Source organism: Haliotis rufescens, unplaced genomic scaffold (genome assembly GCF_023055435.1).
Source record: "Haliotis rufescens isolate VD_foot unplaced genomic scaffold, xgHalRufe1.0.p SCAF_14, whole genome shotgun sequence".
NCBI lineage: Eukaryota > Metazoa > Mollusca > Gastropoda > Lepetellida > Haliotidae > Haliotis > Haliotis rufescens.
In genome coordinates this window covers 28,450,657-28,469,632 of record NW_025963824.1, presented here as the reverse complement: position 1 = coordinate 28,469,632, position 18,976 = coordinate 28,450,657, and the positions used below count along the sequence as shown (strand labels likewise).

The following is an 18,976-nucleotide window of genomic DNA, read 5'->3' as shown; positions in this document are numbered from 1 at the left end:
TTTCATATTCAAAATATGAATACTTCGCTACAGAGGATTTGTTCATGGTTACATAGTCATGGTTCCCACATTTTTCATTGTAAAAAATCCCTGATATTTCTTAGAACTTTTCCAGACTGTATTATACGGCCTCCATTATAACAACTGCGGGGGTGTTTAAACTTTAGCATACACAACACCAGTGGTAATTTGTCTTCTCAGATATTTCTGTACAAAACTTTTTTGTTTAAGGACGCCTAAATCACCCAGTAATTATCCTTTCCTTATTGCCACCATTTAAGAGATTCAAGCATGAAAGCTACAAATTCACTCTATCAATCATTGCTTGATCAAAACAAGTATTACAATCTTTGAAAAGGAACCTCAGGACTTCACTCACAACTTTAGTAACAGAATATACACTGAAAGACGAAAGAAACGTCATGTGGATGTGTCATATAATTATCTTTATTTTCAAATGCTTATATATACTGAACCAAATTATAAACTTCACAATCCTAAAATTTTAACATTTTGACCAGTTATCATTGTGGGCCCTTATTGTGTATTTAAACAGTAATGGCCACGTATTGTCTTCAGATAACGCCCGTTTTGTGCAGGTGAATCGATCAAAATCATGTGCACAGCACTATTGTGGCAAAAGTGTTTTTTTCACGTGCAACTGGTCACGTGGCCATAATACCGCACGTGTTTTCAGCCATGCTAGACTAGCAGTCATTAACAAAAAAGAAAAACACAAGAAAACAAAAGTCTTTACGGCCATTTGTCATGCCACGCCTTTCAAATGTGCAACGTGAACGTGCCATCGGCATGTTGCAGACGGGAACGTCCGTAGCTGAAGTCGCAAGGACGTTGGGTTGTAGTCGACGGACTGTTTATGATTTACAGACGCGTCTACAGCAAACGGGTACCACCGCTGATCGCCCTCGGCCAGGTCGACCACGTGTGACGTCACATGCAGAGGATCGTCAGATTGTCTTACGTCACCTCCGTAACCGATTTTTGACGGCTACATCAACCAGAAATGAACTGTTTAGGGGTAGACTGAGTGCGCAAACTGTTCGAAACCGTCTGAAAACTGCTCACCTTCAAGCACGACGGCCATACTGCGGGCCGATTCTGACTCAATTACACAGACGTCAACGTCAATTGTGGGCACAGCGACACCTACGATGGACTCAGAGCCATTGGAATCAAGTCGTCTTCAGTGATGAATCCCGATTTACTCTTCGATTCGCTGGTGGTAGGGCGAGGGTGTGGAGGCGCCGTCATGAACGTTACGCCCCAGTGATGTGTACAGGAAGTTTACAGATTTCGAGGCGGAAGTGACATGGTCTGGGGTGCTTCCTGTGGCACTGCACGTTCCAGGCCGCTGTCATCTGTTGCAACCTCAACGCTGCTGCTTACCGCGACCAGGTACTGGCACCAGAACTTCTGCCTTTTATGGCAGCACATGGGCCCGGTTTGATCTTCCAACACGACAATGCCAGACCCCACACAGCAATTTTGACAAGGAATTTCCTTCAGAATGCGGGCGTCAACGTCATCGACTGGCCGTCAAGGTCTCCCGACCTCAATCCCATCGAACACGTCTGTGATCCTCTTGGCAGAAGTCTGCGCACTCTCCAGAACCAACCACAGAATTTGCAAGATCTTGGCACCATTTTGCAGCAACAATGGCGTCGTCTTCCCAATCATGTGTTCACAAGCATCACAAGGTCCATGCGGAGGCGTTGTGTGGCAGTTGTCAACGCACATGGTGGCCATACACGCTACTGAACTTTTGTGCCATCAGATTCTCGTGCTTGGGACTTATGATTTAAAATGTTGATGTTATTACCGATTACCGTAGGTGCTTGGAACAAATTATGGTTACCACCGTCAATTAAAATCCTTCTAATGATTAAAAATTACCTTCTCTGATACATTTGTCCGTTATATATCATATATGGGATTACTTTTAAAAATGTGAAGTTTTTAATTTGACTCAGTATATGTAAGTAAAGACATCGGAGAAAGTCAGTGTTTGACCCACATGAAATTAACAGTCTGGGGAATGTTTTTGAGAATTGTGAATTTTGGGAGGCACCAGAAGACATTACAGCTGGGGGGTTCAAAATCAGTACCTGGTGTGGCCACCACGGGCGTTGACTACAGCCACACATCTCCTGTACATGGAGTGGACTAGCCTGTTGATGACGGCCATTGGGATATGGGCCCATATCCTCAGGAACGCTACACGCAGTTCTGCTGCAGTTGTCGGCCTTGGGCGTACGTCGTTGAGTCGGCGTTGGATCTCATCCCATAAGTGTTCAATGGGATTCAAATGCGGACTGAGGGCAGGCCAAGGCATGATTTGAATGTTGTGCTGTTGGAGGAAGTCCCTGGTGACTCTGGCAGTGTGGGGACGGGCGTTGTCTTGCTGAAAGGTGTGGTTTTGATTACGGGGGAAAAAGGCATGATATGGGGTCTGAGGACTTGGTCAATGTAGCGGAAAGCTGTGATGCCATTACCCCTGCCTGGACCAATATTCTGAAAGACCACAGGTCGACTCTCGGGTTTAGTCCGATACCACCCCAAACCATGATACCTGGGCCGCCCCACGGGTCTCGTTCCATAACACAAGCATCAGGATAACGTTCGCCCCTCCTTCGCCAGACCCTGACTCTGCCATCCACCGTTGAAACACAGTAGCGACTTTCATCAGTGAAGATGATTCTTCTCCATTGCTGTTGACGCCATTTTTATGCTGCCTGGCCCATTGCGGTCGGGCCTGTCGGTGACGATCCCTCAGGATGGGTACACCAGCAGGACGGTGGCACGACATGTTGGCAGTTAGGCCACGTCGGACTGTACGATCACTGATGGCACGCTGGTGGTTGCCAATGGTTTGCCGAGCTGTTTCAGTGGCCATTCGGAATCGGTTCTGCAGACGTTGGCGTATCATGAACCGATCTTGTCTGGGAGCAGTGACTCTAGGACGACCACTACGCGGTCGGTCGTCGGTGGTGTTGGTGGTGTCGGTGGTGTTGGTGGTGTTGTGGCGATATTGCAAACGATATATCGTTCTGACGTTGACATTGAATGCATTTGCAATGACCTGTGCACTCTGGCCTGCTTGCAGTCTTTCGATCGCTTGTTGTCTCTCATTTCCTGATAATCTTGGCATGGCTGATGAATCGAAATAACGAAAGCCAGCTTAACAGTTTTGAGTGTCTTTTATACCCTTCCATCCACGATATGCACGTGCATCATGTTTTTTACAAGACCTTTTCGCAACTGAGTCCCATTGCACTTTTGTAGGCTGCGTTTGGGCAAAGCACTCCATTTCAAACTCAATTGTTCAATGGACTTTAAGGCAACAAAAAGAAGCAGTAGAACGTAAAATGAGTTTACTGACCACAGAACAGGTAACTGCCACTGTCTGTAAAGTTTTATCAGTATTTTCAGAAGTGACGGGTTTTTTTGCCTTTCAGTGTACATGAACTGATTTGTCATGAAACTTATGATTTGAAGTAAATACCATCACTCCTTTCAGTGCAACATTCATGCACAGTATTTTACAAACTAACCATTTAAATATGCATCTACACTTTCAAAAGGTAACCAAGGCATTCAGCTATTCTGCCAGCAAACAAAAGAAAACATACCAACAATTTCAATTTTTCTTCAAGCTTTCTTCAATGCGATTTATTTCCCTTTTCCTGTTCTGGAACGTCCTTCTCGAGAATCTCAGCTGATCTCCTTCTTCATGCATTCGACTCTGCAAGCAGTGTCAGAGCAGATTTTCCCTCAGCATCTCTTGCTTTCTTATCAGCAGAACTGATGTGTGTGTACAGTGGCTTCGAGGATCTTTTTTTCTTTTCTTTGCCTATGTGAACTCTTCAGAAAGTTCTTTCCTTTTTCTAGACTTTATGCTTTTTGTGCTTTAGTTTCTTTTCCAAGAGATGCAGCATGTACCTGTTACTTGAGTATTAACATGAAGCAAAAAGAGCAGGTGTGATCTCAAACTCTGACAGTTTCTTCCCTGTTGATGTCATTGAGTCATGAACTAGTCTTTGTGCTGTAAGACTCTCTTCAGCAAAGTAAGGTAAAATGACATCTTTATTAACCAGAAATCCACCTTCAACAGAAGCCTGTGCATGGGAAAGTGTAAGGAAGATATTCACAACTTCCCAGAATTCTGCTTATTCCTGTTTCCATTCAAAGTGCCTTGAAAAGAAATGATCCAGTCTTGTGTTAATAATGTTGAACCCTGTGAAATCGTCTTTATCGAACATCCGTGACTTTTCAACAAAAAGCTTGAACTGAGTGAGGATGATGTCACATTGCTGGGGTTTTTTTCCATTTGGTTTCAGACAGTATGGTAAGAACCTTCTCAAACATTTTGTTTATAACACCAGGTTCAGAGATAATGTGTCCTGGGTCCAAACTTGTCACGAATCTGATAAAACTATAATACAGTGGGGAGATTTCTTGCAGCTTTAGACCACCTCCGTGGTCTAGTGGTAGAGCGTCTGCCCAGAGAGCGGAAGGTCTGAAGTTCGATCCCCGGCCGCGTCATACCAAAAGACGCTTAAAGATGGTACTTGTTGTTACCCTGTCTGGCGCTCGGCATTAAGGGGCTAAAACAAGGACTTGTCGGCTCGGAGTCAGTATACTGTGTCTGAGTGGGATATTCATGTTAAACTGCGGCATGGTATCTCAGTGAGCTAGCACTATAAATCGGCATCAGTCCGGACTAGTACAAGCAGCCACACACACACACACACACACATACATGCACGTCGCTATATAAATGCAATAATCTTGGATGCTACGTTAAACCCCATTTAACCTCACCTCACCTCTTGCAGCTTGCATTCCTGAACTATAGTACTTTGAGGGCACTAATTCATTCAGTGCCTTGGAAACAGCAGCCTTTGCCCAATTCGTCTTCTGAACTGTCCGAAATGCATCATGAACTGTGTGCAGACGGCACGATCCAACTTGAAGAAGCTCAACATCAATATCCACGGCACTCCTCTTGATTCTCTTTGGCTGTAACGTCTACTTTAGTTAGTTGTAAAGGGGTCTCTGCAGATTCAATAAACAGTTGAGATCATGTGCAATAAATGGCAACAAAAGTGGTAAGCTGATCATGAACTGCATGTTTCACAGCTACAAAGGAAGAAGATTTTGGAATTGAACTCTTGGGTTTCTCAGTTACATACTTAACCATGCGTGGCCAAATAGAAATTGTCTGTTCTGCAACATTTCTACCTTCCATCCATCTAGTCCATCAGAAGTGCATTGGAAATACCAAAGACTTAGAGATGCTTGTATAATCTTCTCTTTTAGCAGGGGAATCTTAAAATAACCTGAACATTCCCTTCAGTAGTGAATCGTTGCCAAATTCGTCTCCTGAACTGTCCTAAATGCATCATGAACTGTGTGCAGACTGCACGATCCAGCTAAAAGAAGCTCAGGCTGGTCTGCATCTGTTTCCCTTTCCTTGACAGTGTGCTCATACATCTTCCAGTTTACATTTGGCCCGTTCATGGAAACTTGAAGCATCTTCTTAGAGGAAAGGTCCTCTGTTCCTTCTTTGAATTTTGTTCACACATTCTTAGTAGGAGTGTGCCAGATGAATTTTGACCCTAAATATCTTGATGTGACAGTGTCCTCGTTGAAGTACCTGACTACAACATGCATTTGCTCTTTTTGTACCTCCTTGTTGAGTGACTCATAAAAACATATGACGTAATGGAGGGCGTTTGTCACCTCTTCCGTGAGTTTTCCTTTGAAATAAGGTGCAATAACAAAACAAATAACATATGGTAGTTTGATTGACTCACATTTCAATTGCAGGACAATTGCACTGTCTTGGACCATTACCCTGAAAATGTCACAGGTTTCACGACTTGAGTTGTTTGAAAATGGCCCATGTAATTCCTGCTTTCTGGTTTTCTTTTCTCAGAGCATACTTGCGGATACTAGTAGTATGGCTACGTGTTGCTACAGATGCAGCTGGCGGCGGCACAGTTATATCTGCCAAACTAACAGCATTACTTGTATGGGTATCTGGATCAGTCTGAGGTTCATTCTGTAAAAAAGTTGCTGCTACTTCAGGGGGCTTTGCTTCATCCTTCTGTGACATAGGACTTACAGAAAAATGTCATTAAACCAGATCCCTCCTTCCGCATAATTGCATATGTATGTTTCTTCCCCTGGGCATGACTCCTGATTGCAACCTCTCCCATGATAGAGAGTGAAAAAACATTCAAACAAAACTTGCAGTTTGCTTTTGTAGGGTCTCCTGGAACTTTGGCTAAACACTGTCTGTGTCAATCACATTTCAACCAGTTCATATTAAACTAATTAGTCATGATCTTGAGCTGAACCTAAAATTAAAGATTACAAAAATTCACAAGGGAATACATAATAATAATAACCACATTTGAAGTCACCTTAAGTTTGTTTCCTAATGATTTATCTAAAAAGGATACTCTATTAATAAACAAAAGGAGTATTCATAGAATCCTAAAAGCAATTTTTTTTTTTATTCTTGAACAGTCGAAAGTTGTGAGATTTGACATTTTACATTCAAACTGATTTCTGAAATTCAAATTGTAAATTAAATCCAAGGCAATGTAACATGTAAGCATTTGAAGTTTAGAATTTAGCTCTGGAGGTAAGGGGCGCTGATGATTCCCTGCATTGAATTTTTTTCAGCCAATTTCCAGGTTTTCCAATGGCAGTGGGAAACATGATAGTTGTTGTCAAAGCACAAAGTGTCATTTCAGATTACATTTCAATCTAATTGTCAATATGTTGTCTATGTTCTCCTTCAACTGCGGTCTTTGCAAACTGAAGGGTCAATGCATCTCTGATGTCTGTGCCACTTGCAAATAGGATCCCTATGTTGTCTGTGGTTCCTGGTTGGACTCTGTGTATATCTTGGACTGCAACATGCCAGTCTGGTAGGTAGGGTTCATCTTTGTTTTAAACAGGTTGTGTAGTGTGACAGCTGCAGCCACAAGGGTTTATATGAAAATGAAACCTCCTGAGGAAAGGCCTGTATATCCCTTTGAACCGTCCGAATGTATTCTTAATTGTCACATGCATGGGTACTGCTGAGCTAATTTAGATTTTGTTTCTAGGTTTAATGTCCAAACCAATCAAGCAATCTGCAGTGAACCAAAGTAAGTAAGAAAGTAGCATGACGTATCCTTTTCCATGTATAGCCTGAAGTCATTTGTAATATATACACTTGAAAACTGGATTTGACTAAAAAGATCCAAACGTTTCTAAACGTTACTATGCTGAAAACAGTCACTGAGACATTGAGTGGTCCAAAACACAGCTAACCTCTAAGATGCCCGTATCAAATATATCACCATCAAATATGTATATATTTTTTGTGTATGATATGTTCATGGTATTGAGGATAACGATTAAGTAAAGTGGGTATCCTTTTGAACCGTCCGAGTGTGTTCTTAATCGTCACATGCATGGGTACTGCTGAGATGGTAGTTGGAGTACGACTTGCTGCGAACCCCTGAAGATCTTGGGTAAAATACGTCTTCCGCAACCCATTCTTGCCGTAAAAGGGGACTATGCTTGTCATAAAAGGCATCAAACGGGATCGGATGGTCAGGCTTGCTGACTTGGTTGATACATATCATCGTATCCCAATTGCCTCAACCAAGTCAGAGAGCTTGGCCACCCAATCCCTCTTATGACAAGCATGAGTTGCTGAAGACCTATTCTATCCCGGACCATCGCGGGTCGTTAATTTCTGGTAAGATGTTCAGTCATAATATTTCCATGCCCAGCTTGGTAATAAACTCATTCAGCACCTTGACACCAATACTCTAATCCAGACAAAAATTGAAACGGAACTTCAATGTACGTTTATTTTTTTATTTTAGTTCTTCATATATGTGGTCATTTTAGGGTGAATGTTCGGGATGAATAATTTAGATTTTATTTCTAGGTTTAATAATGTCCAAACCAGTCAAGGAATCTGCAGTGAACCAAGGTAAGTAAGAAAGTAGCATGACGTATCCTTTTCTATGTATAGCCTGTAGTCATCTGTAATATATACACTTGAAAACTGGATTTGTCTAAAAAGATCCAAACGTTTCTAAACGTTACTATGCTGAAAACAGTCGCTGAGACATTGAGTGGTCCAAAACACAGCTACACTCTAAGATGCCCGTATCAAATATATCACCATCAAATATGTATATATTTTTTGTGTATGATATATTCATGGTATTGAGGATAACGATTAAGTAAAGTGGGTATCCAACATAAGGATATTTCTTTTTTCACATAGGTATGTCCTACGTTTAGATTTCTTAAAATTGTGGAAAGTGTCCAAAGTGGATAGTGTTAGGCAATGTGTACAGTGGTGTCATCATATACCAGTAAAGCTTTGGCATGATAAATTCAGGGGTTCTTCTGTTTAAGTCAAGAAAAGGGATCTTTTAAGAATTATATTTCAGTTCATTGTTTTTGTAAAACCTGTAACCTGTAACAAACTGAAGATTGTTTATATATCATTTCCTACTTGTTTGCCCAAATTATTTATATAGCCGTAAAAAGTTCATTGACCAGCATTACTATCTCTACCCTACCAGCGAAAAGTGGTGTCACTTATTATCAACACATTATGTTAGACACATTACAGGTCTTGGTTTATATTTGTAAAGATGCTCTGTATATCTTGTATGCTAAGCCATAGTGCTGAAATTATTGCTGCGCACAGTATTATTTTTATATTTAGTACCGTTGGTTATGAGGCTAGAGATGCTATAGAAATTTATCATCTGTCACCTTTTTGTTCTAGGAGAAAGAAGTGTGGTGAACTATGGGAATGTTGATACAATACGAACGGGAGATCAAGTTTTCTATTATACAGGTAAGATATTGAATGGTAAGCTTTGGCTATATTTTTAGATGCCTTTAACACACAATTACGACCACCAGTATTAGTAAAAAAACTATGATATGTTTTAAATATTAGAGAACTTTTTAGAAAACTGTAATAAAAATGTGCCAAATGTACAAATCAGACACCTTGATATTCAATATTTATTATCAATGTTTATGTTGTCCAATTAACGTTCAGCAAATGAATATCGACTGTGTATTACCACACTTATGTGTATTTTCTTAAACCAGCACCTAGTAATGTTTGTTGAAACAAACGCGCTTTCTCATTGGTTATTATTAGAATATGAATTGCCTTAAATATTAAATGAAAAGTCACAAAGATTAAACATAATTTCAGTCCTTGAAATAACACATTTATGAGATACAGTCTGGAAAACATGTAATAAATGCAAATGTTTGTGTGCATGTCATGAGTAGTATGCATAAGAAAATGAAACACTTTTATAAACACTTCTGATTAACACTAGGGTAGCAATTACGTTCTTGCAATTAGAATGTCAATTTTATATGACCTATGTTTGTAAATTAAAAGAGACAAAGCCCTTTTCATACTCATAAGAAATCTCTGCTAGCCACACCCAACAATGCCAATGCTAATTATATCATTTCTTGTTTGACGCATAGATGATAAAAGCGGGCGCTGGCTAACTAATCTGTGTGGTGAGTATGGTTGGCTTTTTAGTTCTATTTTGTCTGTATATTGCATGTACCGTTCTAAAACACAATGGAACAATTTTTCGCAAGGAACTCCACATATACTTAAGAATTAAAAGTCTGTTTGGATTGGTTCATTGAAGTATGGACGATTTTAACGCGCTGGTTAAACTGTGTGAACCCCTGGCTTGTGAGGCTCTTAGGAAAGTTTAATCAGTTACACTTCAATTCTTATAATTTCATGCATTGTAGTTTACTGGTCTCGCCGAATAATATTGCAACAATACTTTCTTACTTTGAAGTTCTCTGGTTTCGCAGAAAAAAACTTCGAGCAATGTCACTTTGTCATTTCTCATTTTCGGGTTCTCGGTCACATCCTTTTCATCACTCATCCCCAGGTAGTCAAATAAACTAGTTCCTTCAATAAAAACAACATAAGCTGTAATGTATATTTTTAACATGAACATAATTGAATTCTGTTACGTGTCGATTCCCAAATTGAAACAATGTGTTAACCCAGAAAACAGTACGTAAAAGATTTAAGTGTGGAATACAATCAACAAATGTATTACAAAATTCACAAGGTTTGCAAATCAATACAAATGACTGAACAGTAATTACAGTAGTAGCAAACAATAGAGTTGTAGTACAATATTCAATGCCATAATATAATAAGATGGCAGTGGTCAGTGTCAAATACACAAATACAGTGGTGATAGAAAAAGATACTTAAAATATTGTATAATCACCCAGCGGCGACAGTGGTCCACCTTCCGAGATGGGCTAGGCAGGCAATCGGGAATGATGAGCGATCCTCACATGAAAGCTGGTACCGTACCGATGGAAATGCATGAGAGATGTATGTGTTTAAACACGCTATTGTCCCCTTATATACAACCTAGCCAGCCACTGGAAAGTTCAAGACATTGCCCTCACCAGTCCATCAGCACTCGGATATTAAATACGTTTCCACAACAGCCTGTCACCGTCCACGGTATATGGACCGGAAGTTTACATACCGTACTATCATCTAAATATAGTAACTTCCTGACGACTGATCACTGTATAAACACAATGCAATGAGCGTCTACCGAATCTCAACAGAATCAATGACTCACAGTTGCAATCTTTTTTTTTTAAATAATAAAATACACTGCCGTATAAGAGTTCTCTGAACATCTTGACAAATATTATGTAGGATAAATCACATCTTGAATAAATAGAGCAGGAAAGTGAATAAACATGTAAACATGAGTCGATGCACTGAGACAAGGTCAACCGTCATGTGCGGATTAATGTATAAAGTCACAGAAGTTTGTAAACAGCTGTTTAACGCAAATTTTATTGAGCAGTTTTTGAAAAGCATGAACCTTCCCATTACAGACAGAACATACATTGATTTTGTCTCCGCCTTCCTTGTATTTGTGAAAAACATCTTTAAACAGTCAAATATTTGGTGATTAATCACATATCATAATTCAATTTGCATACTAGTATGTTAATGATAATGACATAGGTGCTCTCTGAATTTCAGATAACACTGCCAAAGCCATCCAATCATTTACAGAGGACATGATAAAAATATCAGCTGTTGACAAAATCACCGAAAAGCTGACATCTGGTGTGAAATGGATACCAATAACTGGCAGTCCTGGGGAAGGGAAGACAACTCTAGGCTACCTGATCCTGAAGGAGATGAAGGAGAAAGGATGGAATGTTTGTGTACTCACGAAACCGGAGGATTATGATACAGTACATTCATTTGCTGAGGGAAAGACTCTGTTTATGCTTAACGATGTCTGTGGACCATTTGCATACGACCCTTTTGCCTTGAGTACGTGGAAACAATTCATTATTAATGTACAGGAAAGGAAAAGTTATCAAGATACAGAAGCCTATATTTTTATAGGTAGAGAAAACGTTTTCAGGGAAGTTCGAAGACATTTTGGAAAACATGAGGAAAACATTTTTGGTAGATGGTTTAATCTGAGTGACCAGGATTCGTTTCTGTACAATGAACGTATGTACATTCTCAACATGCACTTGGATAAAGGCAAAGTCAATGTGAGAGAGCTCGACCGGGTTAAAGTGTGTTCACTTACTGGTCCACATGGTTTTCCTCATTGTTGTAAGATGTTTGTTGAACTAAAAAACAGGGGAACAGACGTAAACATTATTGAATTCTTTCAAAACCCTCTTGAGTTCCTGGGTCAAACTATCAAAGTTCTTCTTTTGGAGAAACACACAAACATGTTTTTGAAAGAAATGATAAACAACAATGGGAAGTTTGATGTTGATGAAGTTGAAAATGATGACAAACGGGGAGAAATGAGAGCTGCTGAGAGAAGTCTGTTGGGCAGCTATGTGGAACATGTTGATGATGATGGTATAACTGTGTTCACCCACCCTTCTATATATGAGAGTGTTGCCTTTGGTATCGGAAGGGATGATCCTCTGTTCATCATACAGAAGTGCAACATACCATTTATCTTGCAAAGAATGAGGAGGGAAGATCCAAAAAGTGGCGTACGTTCAGAGGATGAAAGCCCAAACTACCTTCGAATACACGTCTCAAAGAAAGCTGTACTAAAGTATCTGGTTCCTAAACTAACACGGGCCCTCACAAAGGATTTTCGTGTTCTACAATATGATATCTGCCATGATGAAACAGTTTGCAAACACATATTTGAAGAATTTGTGAGAACTTTCCAAGGCTTGCATTCAAGTGCCGAGGTAGGTTTTAATTAACCCTTGAGTGGGGCAAATATACATAAACGTGAACATATCTTTATTTGGACATGCCGGTTTTAAAATACTTTTGGGAAAATACATGCTTTCTGAAAAGAAAAATAACAAGGCACCCTAAACTTCATGTGTTAGTAAAAGATGCGATTGAATCATTCAAAAGTTACAGTGGTGAATGGTTGGGACTGAACTGCCGAGAGGTGTAAGTGGTTGACACGTATCGAAGGGTTGGGACTGAACTGCCGAGAGGTGTAAGTGGTCGACACGTATCGAAGGGTTGGGACTGAACTGCCGAGGGGTGTAAGTGGTTGACACGTATCGAATGGTTGGGACTGAACTGCCGAGAGGTGTAAGTGGTTGACACGTATCGAAGGGTTGGGACTGAACTGCCGAGAGGTGTAAGTGGTCGACACGTATCGAATGGTTGGGACTGAACTGCCGAGAGGTGTAAGTGGTTGACACGTATCGAATGGTTGGGACTGAACTGCCGAGAGGTGTAAGTGGTCGACACGTATCGAATGGTTGGGACTGAACTGCCGAGAGGTGTAAGTGGTCGACACGTATCGAATGGTTGGGACTGAACTGCCGAGAGGTGTAAGTGGTCGACACGTATCAAATGGTTGGGACTGAACTGCCGAGAGGTGTAAGTGGTTGACACGTATCGAATGGTTGGGACTGAACTGCCGAGAGGTGTAAGTGGTTGACACGTATCGAATGGTTGGAGCAGTCGCGTTTGCTCTGTCAGTGGCAACATCTGAGCAGGGTACGACATTATTTTCATTGGTGCTAGATTCCTGTCATTTCCGAAAACAAGGCATCAAAGTCAGTATCGCTCAACAAATCAACTTCGTTCACCTCAGTAGTTTTACAGAATTAATTTTCTTCACTTGCGTTATTAGTATTGAAAGATAGCAATTCCTTATCCAAATCACAGCAAGGACAATCCATTTTGTGTCATGTTGCAGCTAGACGACATCACTCACCAGAACCAAAGCATTTATTTATTTATAAGTCAGATAAAATGTTACAAGACCAGGCAAAAATACTAAATTAATTATATTGCTGATAAATGCAGGTATTAAAATGAAAATAGAAAAACGAGTTTGTCGTAAACACCGATCGAGAATATGGGGGAAACCCCGGAAAGTTGTTCCAGCAAAAGTGCACACGATCAATTTCACAAAAAATTGTTCACATCGTGTGAACTTTCTTTGTCCATTCACGGTTGTGTGAACTCCAAATATCAGATCATGTGACTACACCTTCAGCCAATCAGCAAGAAAGAAACAGTGTAAACTTCAAAGTATGAAATTATTCTCAAATGATACGACCTAAAAAACATTATTTTTTCTCGTAAATGTCTTATATCTGTAATTAGGTTGAAATGATTTAATCCATGCCACATTGTTGATGTTGAAACAGTGTTTAGTGATCCCATATCATTCATATCATCTTTTACCAAAAAGTGTTTATACAGAGAAACTCCTCTGATTGTTGGGTAGAGCTAGAATCTTGGCTGTATAGTATGGCATATCCTGTTTCGTTTAACATTTTTTAATATACTGAACAGCATTGAAAACGCACCAGCAATAAATCTTGAAATATTACAAAAACAACTTGAGCAATGACAGATTTTAATTAGAACAGACATAGACGGATTATTAAAAAAGACGACAAAGGAAACAGGAATATCACACAGTAATTACATTTACGTCATCAGTGTGAGGAAGACACATAGGGTTAAAATGAAAAGTCAATATCTGGAATGTCCGCCATTGGCAGCAACACAGGCCATGCAACATCTTCTCATCCATAGAATAAGTCTGCGAATAGTGTTCTGGGGCATTCCACTCTTGACGTAGTGTATCTTCAAGTTCTCTCAGATTCCGTACTTGCGGACAACGTGAGAGGCATTGACCCAGGTAATCCCATAGATGTTCAACTGGCGATAGATCGGGTGACAGGGCTGGCCATGGAAGCAGAGGCACATTATTGTTCTCCACATCGACGCCACACTCGCAGTCGACCGTCATCATTCCGTAAATGAAAACGGGACTCATCAGAGAACAGCACACCATGCCACTGCCACAATCTCCAATGACGATGCCTTTTGGCCCAACGCAGACGTTCATTTCGATGTCGTCCAGTGAGTATGGGACCAACATATGGACGTCGAGCACGTAGCCCTGCTGAGTGGAGAGGTCGACGTACGGTGTCAGCACTGATCAATTCCATCGGCCTTGTACGGTTGCTGCAGTCCTGGTAGCCGGAAGTGTACGATCACAAAATGCCGACGAACAATATGGCGATCCTGACGTGGTGTAGTTACACAACGTTGACCCGGACATGGTAGATCTCTGTTGGTCCTTGTCTGCTATTATCTGCTCAGTAACCTGAGAACTGTTCAATGATGGCATTGAAACCATTGTACAACGTTCCTCTGCTGTTAATCTTGGCATTTCTTGTGTCAGTACCCTTTACATCTGCAGCAACAAGTGATGTGGCGTTTAAAAGTCTGTCTTTTATAGCCCTATTCTGCATGGTTCCCGTGAAACAAAACACGTTTTACATGATGTGAACGCAATTTGTTGCGTTTTGGCGATTTCGCTCACAAAAAAATTAGGAATGTGTTTTGACGAGCTGTTCTTCTTCATGCTTCGTCCAGAACATCATATATTACTCATTCACTTACATATTTTCATGGTGTTATCACTTATTTTCAGTGATCCATTCACACTGTATGTCATCACATACTCAGATTAAATCTGTTTCAGAAGCCACTCGAGACGGACTATCTTCTGGCTTTGGCGTTTTGAATTTCAGTTTTAGCTGCATTGATCTTTTAACCTTTTCAGGTCACCAATGTCATAGACGTCCATGATGTATTCGAGGAAACTCTACTGCTTGCAGCTGCGAATGTTTCTAACCTTTCATCTGTTAAAACATTGTTAGATATGGGTGCTGATGTGAATGTCAGAAACAGAACTGGGCAGACAGCACTTCACTTAGCCTGTGAGGCAGAGAGAATAGACGTCCATCTTATCCAGTTACTCCTAGCAGAGGGTATTTGTGTCAACATGGTTGATAGAAAAGGAAGGACAGCTCTTCATGTAGCATGTGAGGCAAACAGCTTGGACGTCAGCGTTCTTGAAGTTCTTCTCCAAACTAATTGTGATGTCAATATCACAGATAGCTCAGGAGATACAGCTCTTCACAAAGCATGTAAGGACAATGGTGGAGACATCTGTATTCTAAAATTACAGATACCCCCCAATGCTGACATCACCGTACCTGATAATGAAAGTCGCAGGTCAATAGTGAGAGTATGTAGAGCAGGTTTAGATGCGAGGGAAATTGTGCATCTCAGCACCCAATCTGTTGACATCAATGTCCCTTATTCTAATGAAATAACAGTACTTTACTTATTGTGTGTCGGAAATAGTATGGATTTCGATATTATGAGGTATCTGTTTCATGCAGGCATTAGCTATGGATTCGAAAATCGGAGAGAAAGAGAATCACTTTGCGTAGTCAACAGTGAAAAAAAAGCTACACGTCCATTTGAAGCAATGCCCACAAAAGGGGCTGATGTGAAGATAGCAGACAGAACAGGAACAACAGCACTTCATCTAGAATACAAGAATATCAGTATGGATGTCTGTGTCATTGAGGCACTCATCAAACACTGTACTGATGTCAACATTGTCAATAAAGATGGAAAAACTGCACTCCACATTGCATGTGAAGGAGAACGTGCAGATGTCCGTCTTGTGAAGCTGCTGGTCATGCACGGCTCTGGTGTGAACATTGCCGACACGAAAGGAAAGTCACCTCTGCATTGTGCATGTCTTGGAGACAGTGTTGACGTTGTTGAGTTTCTTGTTGCACATGGAGCTGATGCTAACATCACTGACACAAATGGAGATACAATACTTCACTTGGCATGTCGGAGAAGGGGTATCAAGGCCTGTGTTTGTGAGGTACTTATCAAACATGGCACTAATGTGAATGCCACTGGTAACCATGGAATGACAGCACTTCATTTGGCCTGCGACACTTTAGATGTAGACATTGGTGTAACCGATCTTTTCATACAACACGGTGCTGATCTCAACATTCTAGATGAAAAGGGAAGAACACCTCTTCACCTAGCATTCACAAACTCTCATTCAGACTTTCGTGTCATTGAGTCACTTGTGACTAATGGTGCTGCTCTGAATATCCAACAAAATGGAAAGGCAGCACTTCTGCTAGTTTGCAGTGAACATAGAGTAGACGTCCGTGTTGTTGAGCTACTTCTCACACATGGAGAGGATGTAAATGCTATTGATGAGGATGGAAATACAGCACTTCATTGCAGATTATCTATGATTAACAGCAACGATAAAGATGTTATAGAACTTCTCATCAATCATGGAGCTGACGTCAATATCGCTAATCAAAGCGGAATTACACCACTGCACTTGACATGCTCGAGAGTGGATGCAATGGTATCATTTACGGGCCCCGGAATGTCATTTCAAAAATCATATGAGATTCAACATGAACAGGACATCCATGTGCTTGAGTTACTCCTGACACATGGTGCTTATGTCAATGCCGCTGATGGATGTCAAAGGACAGCACTTCAAAGACAGTGCAGGTTGAGAAGTGTAGATGTCCGTGTTATTGACTTACTCTTGAAACACGGTGCTGATGTCAATGTCACTGACGAATATGGAACCACAGCCCTTCATGAAGCCTGTGAGACTGGTGATGATTTAGCCTATCCAAAAACGTCTCCAGGTAATGAAGGTTTTGTTATCCGACAGCGCCGAATCGCAGATAACATGGAGGACCATAAAGACACTGGTGCTATAGAGTCGCTCATCAGACATGGAGCTGATGTCAACAAGGTTGACGCTGGAGGAAAGACCGCACTTCACTCAGCATGCAAAGACCACAGAGACTTCCATGTTATTGAGTTGCTCGTTAGAAATGGCACTGATGTCAACGCGGTTGATGCTGATGGAAATACAGCCCTTCATATTCTGTGCAAAGACAAAATAAATGAAAATGATGAGCTATCCATTCTTGTGAAGAGTGGCGCTGATCTATACAGACATAACAGAAAAGGTTGCATTGCATATTGCGTGCAGGACAGTCATCCTCTGGTAAGTGTAGCACATTGTCTGTATTAAAGAAGTATATACATCTGACTATTAACTATTCAGTTGTCTGTCATTCCTGTTCCTTTTGTTACAAAGAGTTATACATCAGCAAATTTAATTTGTATTACTGTTCATAATAATTTTACTGATCGTTGCCCTGTAAGACTAATGTGTACACTGCATCAACGATCTTCTTTACTCCAAGAGATATTTTGAATATTGTATAAATCTGTTTTGATTTGAGTTATGATACCATACCATCTGTACATTCGATATCGCCCTACATACATAATCCTTTCCCGACAACGGTAACAAACGGTTTTCCATAATTATAAGGTATAAGGAGTACTTTGTAAGATTCCAACATAAATTTGATTGATTGTTAATTTATAAAACTAACTATTATGTGATTAACAAATGTATATTTCAGCCAAACGATGTTAGGGTTCACTACACCGAGTTGATGATGGCAATACAGAAAGGTGATTTCCCTGCAGTCCATGATCTCTTGGCGCAGGGAGTCCCCATCAATACCACAGACAGGTTCGGACGCACGGCTCTCCACTACTTGTGTCTAAGTGACCATATAGATACCAGTGTTTTGTCATTAATGGCGTACAAACAATATGTTAACATGCCTGACAGGTTTGGTAACACAGCTTTACATTGCTTGTGTAGGCGAAGAGACAAAAAGGAAATTGTAAATATGCCACGTCTTCTCAAGATTCTCTTGAAAGCTGAAGCTGACGTGAACGTGCGAGATGAGTTTGGTTTCAGTTCTCTATATTACCTGCAAGGAGTTATGAGTTTGAAGATGTTGGACTTGCTGATGATACACTGCAGCCAACTGAACGAGAACATCGGCAACGGTCTAACTCTCATGCACAGTATATGTTCGGATGAGCAATGGGAATGTCTCGAAAGGATCATCAGTGAAGCTGATGATATGAACAAACAAAGCAGCAAGACCCTGTATAAACGAAAAAACCTCAAAGTTCTTCCACACGGCTCAACAGCTCTACAATTGGCGTGCATGTCAGCTACCATTTCCGAAAACAATGTGCAGATGATGATACACAAGGGAGCAGATGTTAACATCAGCAACAAAAATGGGCAGATTCCTTTGCATGTTCTGTCTTCAGCACTTCCGGACATCATTTGGAATGGAAAGTGGTTACTGAGAAGAAGTAGGGACCAAGAGAAACTGCGCATTTGTCTTCTACTTCTGAGGAGAGGATCTGACATTCATAAACAGGACAAACATGGCTTCACAGCTCTAGTAAATGTAAAGGTATGTTTCAAATGTCCTTCAAGGCTGTTAATCGTTAGATCTGTTGGCACCATTCGGTTTTAAACAGATTGCGTGTTAACATCCATGCTTATCAAACATGATTAAATCTATTTCAGCACACACACATTGAAGTAAAATTGACAGTAACCATTGTATCGATTCAAGCGTCATTCAGACGAAATTCAGGGTGGTT

General features: G+C 40.7%; 1 protein-coding gene across 3 annotated transcripts in view; it reads left to right on the top strand.

The window, feature by feature from the left end:
- The window catches only part of LOC125379161, a 66,056-nt gene that overhangs the window by 27,967 nt on the left and 19,113 nt on the right, over nt 1-18,976 (top strand). For 2 of the 3 annotated variants that reach the window (XM_048395224.1, XM_048395225.1), the window contains 6 exons: nt 7,979-8,023; nt 8,837-8,908; nt 9,568-9,603; nt 11,132-12,330; nt 15,198-17,495; nt 17,923-18,783. In XM_048395224.1, the coding sequence (XP_048251181.1) occupies nt 7,987-8,023; nt 8,837-8,908; nt 9,568-9,603; nt 11,132-12,330; nt 15,198-17,495; nt 17,923-18,783 (4,503 nt within the window). In that variant the 5' untranslated portion in view covers nt 7,979-7,986. Of the gene's footprint in view, nt 1-7,142; nt 7,185-7,978; nt 8,024-8,836; nt 8,909-9,567; nt 9,604-11,131; nt 12,331-15,197; nt 17,496-17,922; nt 18,784-18,976 lie in introns of all 3 variants that reach the window. The other variant, XM_048395223.1, reaches the window with a different exon arrangement.